Here is an 11970-nt window from a genome sequence, read left to right as displayed (position 1 = left end):
GCTGACCAACACAGCAGTAGTGAAACTAATCTCGAGCCGGCAGAATGGTTGAATGGACGGACTTCGAGCGCTCCACCATCGTGGACATCTTCTCCAAGATCAACCATGACATCGTGGGCCCTGCAGTTCTCTCCAGGTGAGCAATCATTCCTGCATTTTATAAGTTTTCCCTTTACATGAATGTGAAAAAAAAAGTGCATTCACAATGTTTTTTGATTTATTTGTGAGTTATTTGTTAGTTTGAACCCATTTATTAAAAAAAAACCATTCCACCACACACAGTGTTTCATTGCAATTTATATTTTATTGATATTCTGACTGTTGACAGAGTCCATCAGCGGCTCCTGTTTACAGTTTATCTGTATTTCTCAGAGAGGGCAATAATTCCTGCATTTTATAAGTTTTCCCTTTACATGAATGTGGAAAAAAAAAAAGTGCATTCACAATGTTTTTTTGATTTATTTGTGAGTTATGCATGTGTGTCCGTGTTTCCTCAGGTGCCTCATCGTCTACCCCTGGACTCAGAGGTATTTCAGCAAATTTGGAAACCTCTACAACGCCGCTGCAATCATGGGAAACCCAAATGTTGCAAAACACGGGAAAGTTATCCTCCAAAGTCTGGAGAAGGCTGTGAAGAACATGGACAACATCAAGGGAACCTATGCAGAGCTGAGCGTGATGCACTTCGAGAAACTGCACGTGGACCCCGACAATTTCAAGGTAAAGATGAGGATCTAATGAAAGCTGATGATCTTCTGAAACAACAACTCAAAGACCGACCAACCTTTCATGTCGTTGATGTTTCTGATGCTTGTTGTGTTGCAGCTCCTGGCCGACTGTCTGACCATTGTGGTTGCTGCTCAGTTTGGCAAAGCCTTCACTGGTGAAGTCCAGGCAGCTTTCCAGAAGTTCCTGGCCGTGGTGGTGTCCTCTCTGGGAAGACAGTACCACTAGAGAGCTGCAACAGAAGACCTTCAGTCTTCCATGATCATGGAAAACTCTGTTTTTTGTCATGTCTCAAATGCGTAAATAAATAAAACATCAAGCATTTTAACAAGTTGTAGGTCTTTTCTCTTTCTGTGTTTGTGGTCAAATCAGGACGATGTGAACATTATATTAAGAAGGCCTTTATCACAATATATATTGATATGTTCAGTTGTGGAAAAGGTACTAAAAAGTATCCTAAAGTCATGGTGTAGGATGACCACTTCCATTATGATGCATTATGATAATCACAGTGTGTGTTTGGTATTATTATACTGCACTTTATAACAATGATATGGTTTAGTATATGGATTATTATTAGATTATTAAAATATTTATCTTTGAAATATACAGGGGAAGAAAAGAGGATGAATAGAAAATATTCTATTAAAGCAGAAAGACCCCTGTGGGGCAACTATATATTATAAAGATGTATTTGCACAAATATACAGTACCAGTCAAAAGTTTGGACACACTTTCTCATTCAATGGTTTTTCTTTTTCTTTTTTTTTCTTTTTTTCTACATTGTAGATTAATATTGAAGACATCCAAACTATGAAGGAACACATATGGAATTATGTGGTAAACAAACAAATGCTCAACAAACCAGAATATGTTTTATATCTTAGATTCTTCACAGTAGTTGAATGAGAAGGTGTGTTATGTGAGAAAGATATTTTAAATACTTTTGAAATAATCCTTGTAAAGCATTAGAGGTCTTAAAGCTAGGGTGGGTAATTTCTTTACTGTAATATTTGGCAAAACTGTCCTAATAGCCAGTCAGCTATATGTAGGTGAAGTGCTCTGAGAATATCTGCTCATAACTTTGCTCTCCCCTGCCTCTGTGGGCCGCACCCAAAAATTGCCACCGCTCATGTACACTTTGACCAATCAGAGCGAGGCTCCGATTCTCCGTTCTTATTGGCTGTGGGACTGTCCGGTCACCTTGGCAACGACGTTGGTGCGTCCCTGCGTGTTTCGTCTTCCTATCAATGTAACTGAATTCACATGAACGCGCATAACTGACGTTCGGTGGGAGGAGCTACAGCAGGTAGCGTGGCAGGGAGAGGCCAGAGAGCACGCGACGGAATCTCAACGGCTGTTTTCTCCAAAATCGCCCACCCTAGCTTTAATGTCGTTATTCCAATATCAATTCCACTGAACTGACACTTTGCCTGCTGTTGACACATCTTGAACCCATTTATTATGTCCATCTGCATGAGAAAAAACCATTCCACCACACACAATGTTTCATTGCAATTTATATTTTATTGATATTCTGACTGACAGAGTGTCCTATCCAGGACCGTGCTGCTGTCCATCAGCGGCTCCTGTTTACAGTTTATCTGTATTTCTCAGAGAGGGCACGAGCCAGAGCAGCCAAGAACTTGTCCATGGCCACGTGGACCTCAGGGGTGAATTCTTTGGGGAACATGATGGCCATGACCACGAGGATGTTGTGAGCTAGGATCTGTGAGAAGAGCATAATGGAATTTAAAACATGATCAAGAATTAAACCTACTGTGTGTATGAAATATCAAAAAGGCTCCAAGAACCACAAGATGCTGTTTTTATAATTAGATCTTCAAAGAACTTCCTCCTCTTCCTCCTCTTCCTCCCCTTCCTCCTCTTCCTCCTCTTCCTCCCCTTCCTCCTCATCCTCCTCTTCCTCCTCTTCCTCCCTCCCCTTCCTCCCCTTCCTCCTCTTCCTCCCCTGCTCTCCACGCTACACTGACGGGTGAATCATCACATATGACATCTACCTTGAAGTTGGCAGGGTCCACACGCAGAGTGAAGGCATGCAGCTCACTGAGGGTCAGGAGACCGGCATTCAGGTCGTCGATTTTGGCCACAGCATCTGCAACTCCACCCATCACGCTCTTTCCGTGTTTCTGCACAGGCTCAGACCCGGGGCTCAGGTCCTTCCAGTGGGTGAAGTAAGTCTTGGTCTGCGGGTAAACCACCAGCATCCTGAGTAACACATGAGAGAGAGAGAGTAAGCGAGGAGCAAGAGGCTGAATAGATTATTATTATTATTATTATTTTTAAACAAACTCTTGCAGTTGGAGGTTATAGTTACCTGGAGAGAGCATCAGTGCCGATTGCCCCAGACTTGCTGGAGACTTTGCCCCAGAAGGCTCTGACTGCTTCCTTGTCCTTTGCGGTGAGACTCATCTTGCTTGACGGTTTTTTGGTTGAATGCAGATCAGCCCAAACTTTGGGTATTTTATAGATGAAACAGGGCTTGGGGCACACCCGGGCCTCCTCCAAGATAGGCTGATTGGACAGCAGCCAAGTGACATGTTGCAGCTCACATGAGATAACGTTCTCATGAAGAATCGCTTTCTATACACTAGAACACATGGCCACTTTATGCTTATCATATGCAGTTGTTTGCATGCAGTATAGATGCGTTATTTTCACTTATTCTGAAATGCTGTATTAGAATAGTTCTTCATTGAATTGCATAAAAGTGGGTATGAATGGAAAGCTGAGGCTTTTGTGGTTTTAATGAGCCCAAACGTATTCATGTGCGCTGGTGTTAGTTCCCATGATAGTAATAAACATTTCATATAGTGAGAATTTTTTTTGGCACTTGACCTTAAATGATCTGTTGTGACCCAACACAGTGTTACAGCAGTTCGTGAAATACTCTCGACATTAAATCTATTAGTTCAGTGCACAGAGACATTAACCGGCGTTTTTTCGTTCCGTTGATGTCTAAATATATTTTTAAATCTTTTTTTATTAATTCTTGAGTGATGAAAACATGTTACATCCATTACATTTTGCACCAACCCAACATTTTGATGAAACTTATGAGACATACAGTACCAGTCAAAAGTTTGGACCCACCTTCTCATTCAATGGTTTTTCTTTATTTTTATTTTTATTATTTTCTACATTGTAGATTAATATTGAAGACATCCAAACTATGAAGGAACCAGAATATGTTTTATATTTTAGATTCTTCAAAGTAGTTGAATGAGAAGGTGTGTCCAAACCTTTGACTGGTGCTGTATGTGAGGATGGAATGGAAGTATATCCATTATAATTAACTAAACCAGTTCAAAATGTATTTAATAATTAAATAAATTGTTTTTTAAATAATGATTTATGACTGATGATTTATAAGTTGAAAGATGTGATGCATCTCAAATTAATCTTCAGGCCGCTTTCACATGATGTAAAGCATCAGTTGACCCCTACCACTCTTTAAACCAGGGAGGATAGGTGGTACACTGTTATCTTAAAACATGTTGCTTGATGTGATTACACAACACACCCTAAAATATATATTTCCTCTGCTTCTGACACGATCTAATCATTGCAGATTAGCCCTTTCTTTAAAATTTTTGCAAAACCATACTACTCTGCCAAACCCACTTCCACTCTCCATCCAATGATTGGACGGGATCCCTGCTGCGTAATTGGGGGAGGAGTTAAAGGTTTCTTTTAAAAGTTGTATCAGGTACTGACCAACACAGTACTAGTGTGACAAATCTAGAGCTGACAAAATGGTCGAATGGACAGACTTCGAGCGCTCCACCATCGCGGACATCTTCTCCAAGATGAGCTATGAGACGGTGGGCCCTGCAGCCCTCACCAGGTGAGACATCTCTTCTGTTTCTGTGTGTTTTCCTTGACATGGATGTATAAAAAGCAATGCATTAACTTATTGTGAGTTCATTGTGAGTTATGCATGTGTGTCCGTGTTTCCTCAGGTGCCTCATCGTCTACCCCTGGACTCAGAGGTATTTCGGCAACTTTGGAAACCTCTACAACGCCGCTGCAATCATGGGAAACCCAAATGTTGCAAAACACGGAACCACCATCCTCCACGGTCTGGACCGGGCTGTGAAGAACATGGACGACATCAAGGGAACCTATGCAGAGCTGAGCGTGCTGCACTCCGAGAAACTGCATGTGGACCCCGACAATTTCAAGGTAAAGATGAGGATCTAATGAAAGCTGATGATCTTCTCAAACAACAACTCAAAGACCGACCAACCTTTCATGTCGTTGATGTTTCTGATGCTTGTTGTGTTGCAGCTCCTGGCCGACTGTCTGACCGTTGTGGTTGCTGCTCAGTTTGGCAATGCCTTCACTGGTGAAGTCCAGGCAGCTTTCCAGAAGTTCCTGGCCGTGGTGGTGTCCTCTCTGGGAAGACAGTACCACTAGAGAGCTGCAACAGAAGACCTTCATGTGCTGATCATGAAAAACTATTTTATTTATTTCCATGTCTCAAATGCGTAAATAAATAAAACATCAAGCATTTTAACAAGTTGTAGGTCTTTTCTCTTTCTGTGTTTGTGGTCAAATCAGGACGATGTGAACATTATATTAAGAAGGCCTTTATCACAATATATATTGATATGTTCAGTTGTGGAAAAGGTACTAAAAAGTATCCTAAAGTCATGGTGTAGGATGACCACTTCCATTATGATGCATTATGATAATCACAGTGTGTTTGGTATTATTATACTGCACTTTATAACAATGATATGGTTTAGTATATGGATTATTATTAGATTATTAAAAGATTTATCTTTGAAATATACAGGGGAAGAAAAGAGGATGAATAGAAAATATTCTATTAAAGCAGAAAGACCCCTGTGGGGCAACTATATATTATAAAGATGTATTTGCACAAATATACAGTACCAGTCAAAAGTTTGGACACACTTTCTCATTCAATGGTTTTTTTTTTCTACATTGTAGATTAATATTGAAGACATCCAAACTATGAAGGAACACATATGGAATTATGTGGTAAACAAACAAATGCTCAACAAACCAGAATATGTTTTATATTTTACATTCTTCACAGTAGTTGAATGAGAAGGTGTGTTATGTGAGAAACATATTTTAAATACTTTTGAAATAATCCTTGTAAAGCATTAGAGGTCTTAATGTCGTTATTCCAATATCAATTCCACTGAACTGACACTTTGCCTGCTGTTGACACATCTTGAACCCATTTATTATGTCCATCTGCACGAGAAAAAACCATTCCACCACACACAATGTTTCATTGCAATTTATATTTTATTGATATTCTGACTGACAGAGTGTCCTATCCAGGACCGTGCTGCTGTCCATCAGCGGCTCCTGTTTACAGTTTATCTGTATTTCTCAGAGAGGGCACGAGCCAGAGCAGCCAAGAACTTGTCCATGGCCACGTGGACCTCAGGGGTGAATTCTTTGGGGAACATGATGGCCATGACCACGAGGATGTTGTGAGCTAGAATCTGTGAGAAGAGCATGATGGAATTTAAAACATGATCAAGAATTAAACCTACTGTGTGTATGAAATATCAAAAAGGCTCCAAGAACCACAAGATGCTGTTTTTATAATTAGATCTTCAAAGAACATCTTCCCCTTCCTCCTCTTCCTCCTCTTCCTCCCCTTCCTCCTCTTCCTCCCCTTCCTCCTCTTCCTCCCCTTCCTCCTCTTCCTCCTCTTCCTCCCCTGCTCAGGTATGAAATATGAAAAAGGCTCCAAGAACCACAAGATGCTGTTTTTATAATTAGATCTTCAAATAACTTCCTTCTCTTCCTCCTCTTCCTCCCCTTCCTCCTCTTCCTCCTCTTCCTCCCCTTCCTCCTCTTCCTCCTCTTCCTCCCCTTCCTCCCCTTCCTCCTCTTCCTCCTCTTCCTCCCCTTCCTCCCCTTCCTCCTCTTCCTCCCCTGCTCTCCACGCTACACTGACGGGTGAATCATCACATATGACATCTACCTTGAAGTTGGCAGGGTCCACACGCAGAGTGAAGGCATGCAGCTCACTGAGGGTCAGGAGACCGGCATTCAGGTCGTCGATTTTGGCCACAGCATCTGCAACTCCACCCATCACGCTCTTTCCGTGTTTCTGCACAGGCTCAGACCCGGGGCTCAGGTCCTTCCAGTGGGTGAAGTAAGTCTTGGTCTGCGGGTAAACCACCAGCATCCTGAGTAACACATGAGAGAGAGAGAGTAAGCGAGGAGCAAGAGGCTGAATAGATTATTATTATTATTATTATTATTTTAAACAAACTCTTGCAGTTGGAGGTTATAGTTACCTGGAGAGAGCATCAGTGCCGATTGCCCCAGACTTGCTGGAGACTTTGCCCCAGAAGGCTCTGACTGCTTCCTTGTCCTTTGCGGTGAGACTCATCTTGCTTGACGGTTTTTTGGTTGAATGCAGATCAGCCCAAACTTTGGGTATTTTATAGATGAAACAGGGCTTGGGGCACACCCGGGCCTCCTCCAAGATAGGCTGATTGGACAGCAGCCAAGTGACATGTTGCAGCTCACATGAGATAACGTTCTCATGAAGAATCGCTTTCTATACACTAGAACACATGGCCACTTTATGCTTATCATATGCAGTTGTTTGCATGCAGTATAGATGCGTTATTTTCACTTATTCTGAAATGCTGTATTAGAATAGTTCTTCATTGAATTGCATAAAAGTGGGTATGAATGGAAAGCTGAGACTTTTGTGGTTTTAATAAGCCCAAACGTATTCATGTGCGCTGGTGTTAGTTCCCATGATAGTAATAAACATTTCATATAGTGAGAATTTTTTTTGGCACTTGACCTTAAATGATCTGTTGTGACCCAACACAGTGTTACAGCAGTTCGTGAAATACTCTCGACATTAAATCTATTAGTTCAGTGTACAGAGACATTAACCGGCGTTTTTTCGTTCCGTTGATGTCTAAATATGGTATTATTTTAAAATCTTTTTTTTATTCATTCTTGAGTGATGAAAACATGTTACATCCATTACATTTTGCACCAACCCAACATTTTGATGAAACTTATGAGACATACAGTACCAGTCAAAAGTTTGGACCCACCTTCTCATTCAATGGTTTTTCTTTATTTTTATTATTTTCTACATTGTAGATTAATATTGAAGATATCCAAACTATGAAGGAACCAGAATATGTTTTATATTTTAGATTCTTCAAAGTAGTTGAATGAGAAGGTGTGTCCAAACCTTTGACTGGTACTGTATGTGAGGATGGAATGGAAGTATATCCATTATAATTAACTAAACCAGTTCAAAATGTATTTAATAATTAAATAAATTGTTTTTTAAATAATGATTTATGACTTGGACAAGTTGAAAGATGTGATGCATCTCAAATTAATCTTCAGTCCGCTTTCACATGATGTAAAGCATCAGTTGACCCCTACCACTCTTTAAACCAGGGAGGATAGGTGGTACACTGTTATCTTAAAACATGTTGCTTGATGTGATTACACAACACACCCTAAAATATATATTTCCTCTGCTTCTGACACGATCTAATCATTGCAGATTAGCCCTTTCTTTAAAATTTTTGCAAAACCATACTACTCTGCCAAACCCACTTCCACTCTCCCTCCAATGATTGGACGGGATCCCTGCTGCGTAATTGGGGGAGGAGTTAAAGGTTTCTTTTAAAAGTTGTATCAGGTACTGACCAACACAGTACTAGTGTGACAAATCTAGAGCTGACAAAATGGTCGAATGGACAGACTTCGAGCGCGCCACCATCGCGGACATCTTCTCCAAGATGAGCTATGAGACGGTGGGCCCTGCAGCCCTCACCAGGTGAGACATCTCTTCTGTTTCTGCGTGTTTTCCTTGACATGGATGTATAAAAAGCAATGCATTAACTTATTGTGAGTTCATTGTGAGTTATGCATGTGTGTCCGTGTTTCCTCAGGTGCCTCATCGTCTACCCCTGGACTCAGAGGTATTTCGGCAACTTTGGAAACCTCTACAACGCCGCTGCAATCATGGGAAACCCAAATGTTGCAAAACACGGAACCACCATCCTCCACGGTCTGGACCGGGCTGTGAAGAACATGGACGACATCAAGGGAACCTATGCAGAGCTGAGCGTGCTGCACTCCGAGAAACTGCATGTGGACCCCGACAATTTCAAGGTAAAGATGAGGATCTAATGAAAGCTGATGATCTTCTCAAACAACAACTCAAAGACCGACCAACCTTTCATGTCGTTGATGTTTCTGATGCTTGTTGTGTTGCAGCTCCTGGCCGACTGTCTGACCGTTGTGGTTGCTGCTCAGTTTGGCAAAGCCTTCACTGGTGAAGTCCAGGCAGCTTTCCAGAAGTTCCTGGCCGTGGTGGTGTCCTCTCTGGGAAGACAGTACCACTAGAGAGCTGCAACAGAAGACCTTCATGTGCTGATCATGGAAAACTCTGTTTTTTGTCATGTCTCAAATGCGTAAATAAATAAAACATCAAGCATTTTAACAAGTTGTAGGTCTTTTCTCTTTCTGTGTTTGTGGTCAAATCAGGACGATGTGAACATTATATTAAGAAGGCCTTTATCACAATATATATTGATATGTTCAGTTGTGGAAAAGGTACTAAAAAGTATCCTAAAGTCATGGTGTAGGATGACCACTTCCATTATGATGCATTATGATAATCACAGTGTGTGTTTGGTATTATTATACTGCACTTTATAACAATGATATGGTTTAGTATATGGATTATTATTAGATTATTAAAAGATGTATCTTTGAAATATACAGGGGAAGAAAAGAGGATGAATAGAAAATATTCTATTAAAGCAGAAAGACCCCTGTGGGGCAACTATATATTATAAAGATGTATTTGCACAAATATACAGTACCAGTCAACAGTTTGGACACACTTTCTCATTTAATGTTTTTTTTTTTTTCTACATTGTAGAATAATATTGAAGACATCCAAACTATGAAGGAACACATATGGAATTATGTGGTAAACAAACAAATGCTCAACAAACCAGAATATGTTTTATATTTTACATTCTTCACAGTAGTTGAATGAGAAGGTGTGTTATGTGAGAAAGATATTTTAAATACTTTTGAAATAATCCTTGTAAAGCATTAGAGGTCTTAATGTTGTTATTCCAATATCAATTCCACTGAACTGACACTTTGCCTGCTGTTGACACATCTTGAACCCATTTATTATGTCCATCTGCACGAGAAAAAACCATTCCACCACACACAATGTTTCATTGCAATTTATATTTTATTGATATTCTGACTGACAGAGTGTCCTATCCAGGACCGTGCTGCTGTCCATCAGCGGCTCCTGTTTACAGTTTATCTGTATTTCTCAGAGAGGGCACGAGCCAGAGCAGCCAAGAACTTGTCCATGGCCACGTGGACCTCAGGGGTGAATTCTTTGGGGAACATGATGGCCATGACCACGAGGATGTTGTGAGCTAGAATCTGTGAGAAGAGCATGATGGAATTTAAAACATGATCAAGAATTAAACCTACTGTGTGTATGAAATATGAAAAAGGCTCCAAGAACCACAAGATGCTGTTTTTATAATTAGATCTTCAAAGAACTTCCTCCTCTTCCTCCTCTTCCTCCCCTTCCTCCCCTTCCTCCTCTTCCTCCCCTGCTCTCCACGCTACACTGACGGGTGAATCATCACATATGACATCTACCTTGAAGTTGGCAGGGTCCACACGCAGAGTGAAGGCATGCAGCTCACTGAGGGTCAGGAGACCGGCATTCAGGTCGTCGATTTTGGCCACAGCATCTGCAACTCCACCCATCACGCTCTTTCCGTGTTTCTGCACAGGCTCAGACCCGGGGCTCAGGTCCTTCCAGTGGGTGAAGTAAGTCTTGGTCTGCGGGTAAACCACCAGCATCCTGAGTAACACATGAGAGAGAGAGAGTAAGCGAGGAGCAAGAGGCTGAATAGATTATTATTATTATTATTTTAAACAAACTCTTGCAGTTGGAGGTTATAGTTACCTGGAGAGAGCATCAGTGCCGATTGCCCCAGACTTGCTGGAGACTTTGCCCCAGAAGGCTCTGACTGCTTCCTTGTCCTTTGCGGTGAGACTCATCTTGCTTGACGGTTTTTTGGTTGAATGCAGATCAGCCCAAACTTTGGGTATTTTATAGATGAAACAGGGCTTGGGGCACACCCGGGCCTCCTCCAAGATAGGCTGATTGGACAGCAGCCAAGTGACATGTTGCAGCTCACATGAGATAACGTTCTCATGAAGAATCGCTTTCTATACACTAGAACACATGGCCACTTTATGCTTATCATATGCAGTTGTTTGCATGCAGTATAGATGCGTTATTTTCACTTATTCTGACATGCTGTATTAGAATAGTTCTTCATTGAATTGCATAAAAGTGGGTATGAATGGAAAGCTGAGGCTTTTGTGGTTTTAATAAGCCCAAACGTATTCATGTGCGCTGGTGTTAGTTCCCATGATAGTAATAAACATTTCATATAGTGAGAATTTTTTTTGGCACTTGACCTTAAATGATCTGTTGTGACCCAACACAGTGTTACAGCAGTTCGTGAAATACTCTCGACATTAAATCTATTAGTTCAGTGTACAGAGACATTAACCGGCGTTTTTTCGTTCCGTTGATGTCTAAATATGGTATTATTTTAAAATCTTTTTTTTATTCATTCTTGAGTGATGAAAACATGTTACATCCATTACATTTTGCACCAACCCAACATTTTGATGAAACTTATGAGACATACAGTACCAGTCAAAAGTTTGGACCCACCTTCTCATTCAATGGTTTTTCTTTATTTTTATTTTTATTATTTTCTACATTTTGGATTAATATTGAAGATATCCAAACTATGAAGGAACCAGAATATGTTTCATGTTTTAGATTCTTCAAAGTAGTTGAATGAGAAGGTGTGTCCAAACCTTTGACTGTATTTAATAATTAAATAAATTGTTTTTTAAATAATGATTTATGACTTGGACAAGTTGAAAGATGTGATGCATCTCAAATTAATCTTCAGTCTCCCCGCTTTCACATGATGTAAAGCATCAGTTGACCCCTACCACTCTTTAAACCAGGGAGGATAGGTGGTACACTGTTATCTTAAAACATGTTGCTTGATGTGATTACACAACACACCCTAAAATATATATTTCCTCTGCTTCTGACACGATCTAATCATTGCAGATTAGCCCTTTCTTTAAAATTTT

At 40.6% G+C, this 11970-nt stretch overlaps 6 protein-coding genes across 6 annotated transcripts; 3 read left to right on the top strand and 3 right to left on the bottom strand.

Annotated features, from left to right (window-relative positions):
- Nucleotides 1-1057, top strand: LOC129097925 (hemoglobin subunit beta-2-like). Its single transcript, XM_054606822.1, has 3 exons — nucleotides 1-136; nucleotides 498-720; nucleotides 826-1057. The coding sequence occupies exons 1-3, from the start codon at nucleotides 45-47 to the stop codon at nucleotides 952-954; spliced, it is 444 nt and encodes a 147-aa protein (XP_054462797.1). The 5' UTR covers nucleotides 1-44; the 3' UTR covers nucleotides 955-1057.
- Nucleotides 1058-2233: 1176 nt separating this feature from the next.
- Nucleotides 2234-3202, bottom strand: LOC129097924 (hemoglobin subunit alpha-1). The gene is made up of 3 exons (XM_054606821.1): nucleotides 3065-3202; nucleotides 2748-2955; nucleotides 2234-2455 (listed from the first exon to the last, which is right to left on the bottom strand). Exons 1-3 carry the CDS (start codon nucleotides 3157-3159, stop codon nucleotides 2327-2329), a joined length of 432 nt encoding a protein of 143 aa, XP_054462796.1. The 5' UTR covers nucleotides 3160-3202; the 3' UTR covers nucleotides 2234-2326.
- A 1264-nt stretch (nucleotides 3203-4466) lies between these two features.
- Nucleotides 4467-5269, top strand: LOC129097923 (hemoglobin subunit beta-2-like). The gene is made up of 3 exons (XM_054606820.1): nucleotides 4467-4594; nucleotides 4710-4932; nucleotides 5038-5269. The coding sequence occupies exons 1-3, from the start codon at nucleotides 4503-4505 to the stop codon at nucleotides 5164-5166; spliced, it is 444 nt and encodes a 147-aa protein (XP_054462795.1). The 5' UTR covers nucleotides 4467-4502; the 3' UTR covers nucleotides 5167-5269.
- Nucleotides 5270-6014: 745 nt separating this feature from the next.
- LOC129097922 (hemoglobin subunit alpha-1) lies at nucleotides 6015-7182 on the bottom strand. Its single transcript, XM_054606819.1, has 3 exons — nucleotides 7044-7182; nucleotides 6725-6932; nucleotides 6015-6236 (listed from the first exon to the last, which is right to left on the bottom strand). The coding sequence occupies exons 1-3, from the start codon at nucleotides 7136-7138 to the stop codon at nucleotides 6108-6110; spliced, it is 432 nt and encodes a 143-aa protein (XP_054462794.1). The 5' UTR covers nucleotides 7139-7182; the 3' UTR covers nucleotides 6015-6107.
- Nucleotides 7183-8438: 1256 nt separating this feature from the next.
- Nucleotides 8439-9241, top strand: LOC129097921 (hemoglobin subunit beta-2). Its single transcript, XM_054606818.1, has 3 exons — nucleotides 8439-8569; nucleotides 8685-8907; nucleotides 9013-9241. The coding sequence occupies exons 1-3, from the start codon at nucleotides 8478-8480 to the stop codon at nucleotides 9139-9141; spliced, it is 444 nt and encodes a 147-aa protein (XP_054462793.1). The 5' UTR covers nucleotides 8439-8477; the 3' UTR covers nucleotides 9142-9241.
- Nucleotides 9242-9990: 749 nt separating this feature from the next.
- LOC129098727 (hemoglobin subunit alpha-1) lies at nucleotides 9991-10884 on the bottom strand. Its single transcript, XM_054607816.1, has 3 exons — nucleotides 10751-10884; nucleotides 10438-10645; nucleotides 9991-10212 (listed from the first exon to the last, which is right to left on the bottom strand). Exons 1-3 carry the CDS (start codon nucleotides 10843-10845, stop codon nucleotides 10084-10086), a joined length of 432 nt encoding a protein of 143 aa, XP_054463791.1. The 5' UTR covers nucleotides 10846-10884; the 3' UTR covers nucleotides 9991-10083.
- Between the last annotated feature and the right edge of the window lie 1086 nt (nucleotides 10885-11970).

This window comes from Anoplopoma fimbria, chromosome 11, assembly GCF_027596085.1.
Source record: "Anoplopoma fimbria isolate UVic2021 breed Golden Eagle Sablefish chromosome 11, Afim_UVic_2022, whole genome shotgun sequence".
Lineage (NCBI taxonomy): Eukaryota > Metazoa > Chordata > Actinopteri > Perciformes > Anoplopomatidae > Anoplopoma > Anoplopoma fimbria.
The sequence above is the reverse complement of the archived record's forward strand: the minus strand, read 5'-3'. Positions and strand labels throughout refer to the sequence as shown.

What these genes read in the sequence shown, in the direction of transcription:
- LOC129097925 (XM_054606822.1), top strand. Translation starts at nt 45, where the DNA reads ATGGTTGAATGGACGGACTTCGAGCGCTCCACCATCGTGGACATCTTC. An exon ending in GGCCCTGCAGTTCTCTCCAG is followed by an intron (nt 137 to 497) that starts GTGAGCAATCAT and finishes GTGTTTCCTCAG; the next exon opens with GTGCCTCATCGTCTACCCCT. An exon ending in TGGACCCCGACAATTTCAAG is followed by an intron (nt 721 to 825) that starts GTAAAGATGAGG and finishes GTTGTGTTGCAG; the next exon opens with CTCCTGGCCGACTGTCTGAC.
- LOC129097923 (XM_054606820.1), top strand. Translation starts at nt 4,503, where the DNA reads ATGGTCGAATGGACAGACTTCGAGCGCTCCACCATCGCGGACATCTTC. An exon ending in GGCCCTGCAGCCCTCACCAG is followed by an intron (nt 4,595 to 4,709) that starts GTGAGACATCTC and finishes GTGTTTCCTCAG; the next exon opens with GTGCCTCATCGTCTACCCCT. An exon ending in TGGACCCCGACAATTTCAAG is followed by an intron (nt 4,933 to 5,037) that starts GTAAAGATGAGG and finishes GTTGTGTTGCAG; the next exon opens with CTCCTGGCCGACTGTCTGAC.
- LOC129097924 (XM_054606821.1), bottom strand. Translation starts at nt 3,159, where the DNA reads ATGAGTCTCACCGCAAAGGACAAGGAAGCAGTCAGAGCCTTCTGGGGC. An exon ending in GGCACTGATGCTCTCTCCAG is followed by an intron (nt 2,956 to 3,064) that starts GTAACTATAACC and finishes TGTGTTACTCAG; the next exon opens with GATGCTGGTGGTTTACCCGC. An exon ending in TGGACCCTGCCAACTTCAAG is followed by an intron (nt 2,456 to 2,747) that starts GTAGATGTCATA and finishes CTCTTCTCACAG; the next exon opens with ATCCTAGCTCACAACATCCT.
- LOC129097922 (XM_054606819.1), bottom strand. Translation starts at nt 7,138, where the DNA reads ATGAGTCTCACCGCAAAGGACAAGGAAGCAGTCAGAGCCTTCTGGGGC. An exon ending in GGCACTGATGCTCTCTCCAG is followed by an intron (nt 6,933 to 7,043) that starts GTAACTATAACC and finishes TGTGTTACTCAG; the next exon opens with GATGCTGGTGGTTTACCCGC. An exon ending in TGGACCCTGCCAACTTCAAG is followed by an intron (nt 6,237 to 6,724) that starts GTAGATGTCATA and finishes CTCTTCTCACAG; the next exon opens with ATTCTAGCTCACAACATCCT.
- LOC129098727 (XM_054607816.1), bottom strand. Translation starts at nt 10,845, where the DNA reads ATGAGTCTCACCGCAAAGGACAAGGAAGCAGTCAGAGCCTTCTGGGGC. An exon ending in GGCACTGATGCTCTCTCCAG is followed by an intron (nt 10,646 to 10,750) that starts GTAACTATAACC and finishes TGTGTTACTCAG; the next exon opens with GATGCTGGTGGTTTACCCGC. An exon ending in TGGACCCTGCCAACTTCAAG is followed by an intron (nt 10,213 to 10,437) that starts GTAGATGTCATA and finishes CTCTTCTCACAG; the next exon opens with ATTCTAGCTCACAACATCCT.
- LOC129097921 (XM_054606818.1), top strand. Translation starts at nt 8,478, where the DNA reads ATGGTCGAATGGACAGACTTCGAGCGCGCCACCATCGCGGACATCTTC. An exon ending in GGCCCTGCAGCCCTCACCAG is followed by an intron (nt 8,570 to 8,684) that starts GTGAGACATCTC and finishes GTGTTTCCTCAG; the next exon opens with GTGCCTCATCGTCTACCCCT. An exon ending in TGGACCCCGACAATTTCAAG is followed by an intron (nt 8,908 to 9,012) that starts GTAAAGATGAGG and finishes GTTGTGTTGCAG; the next exon opens with CTCCTGGCCGACTGTCTGAC.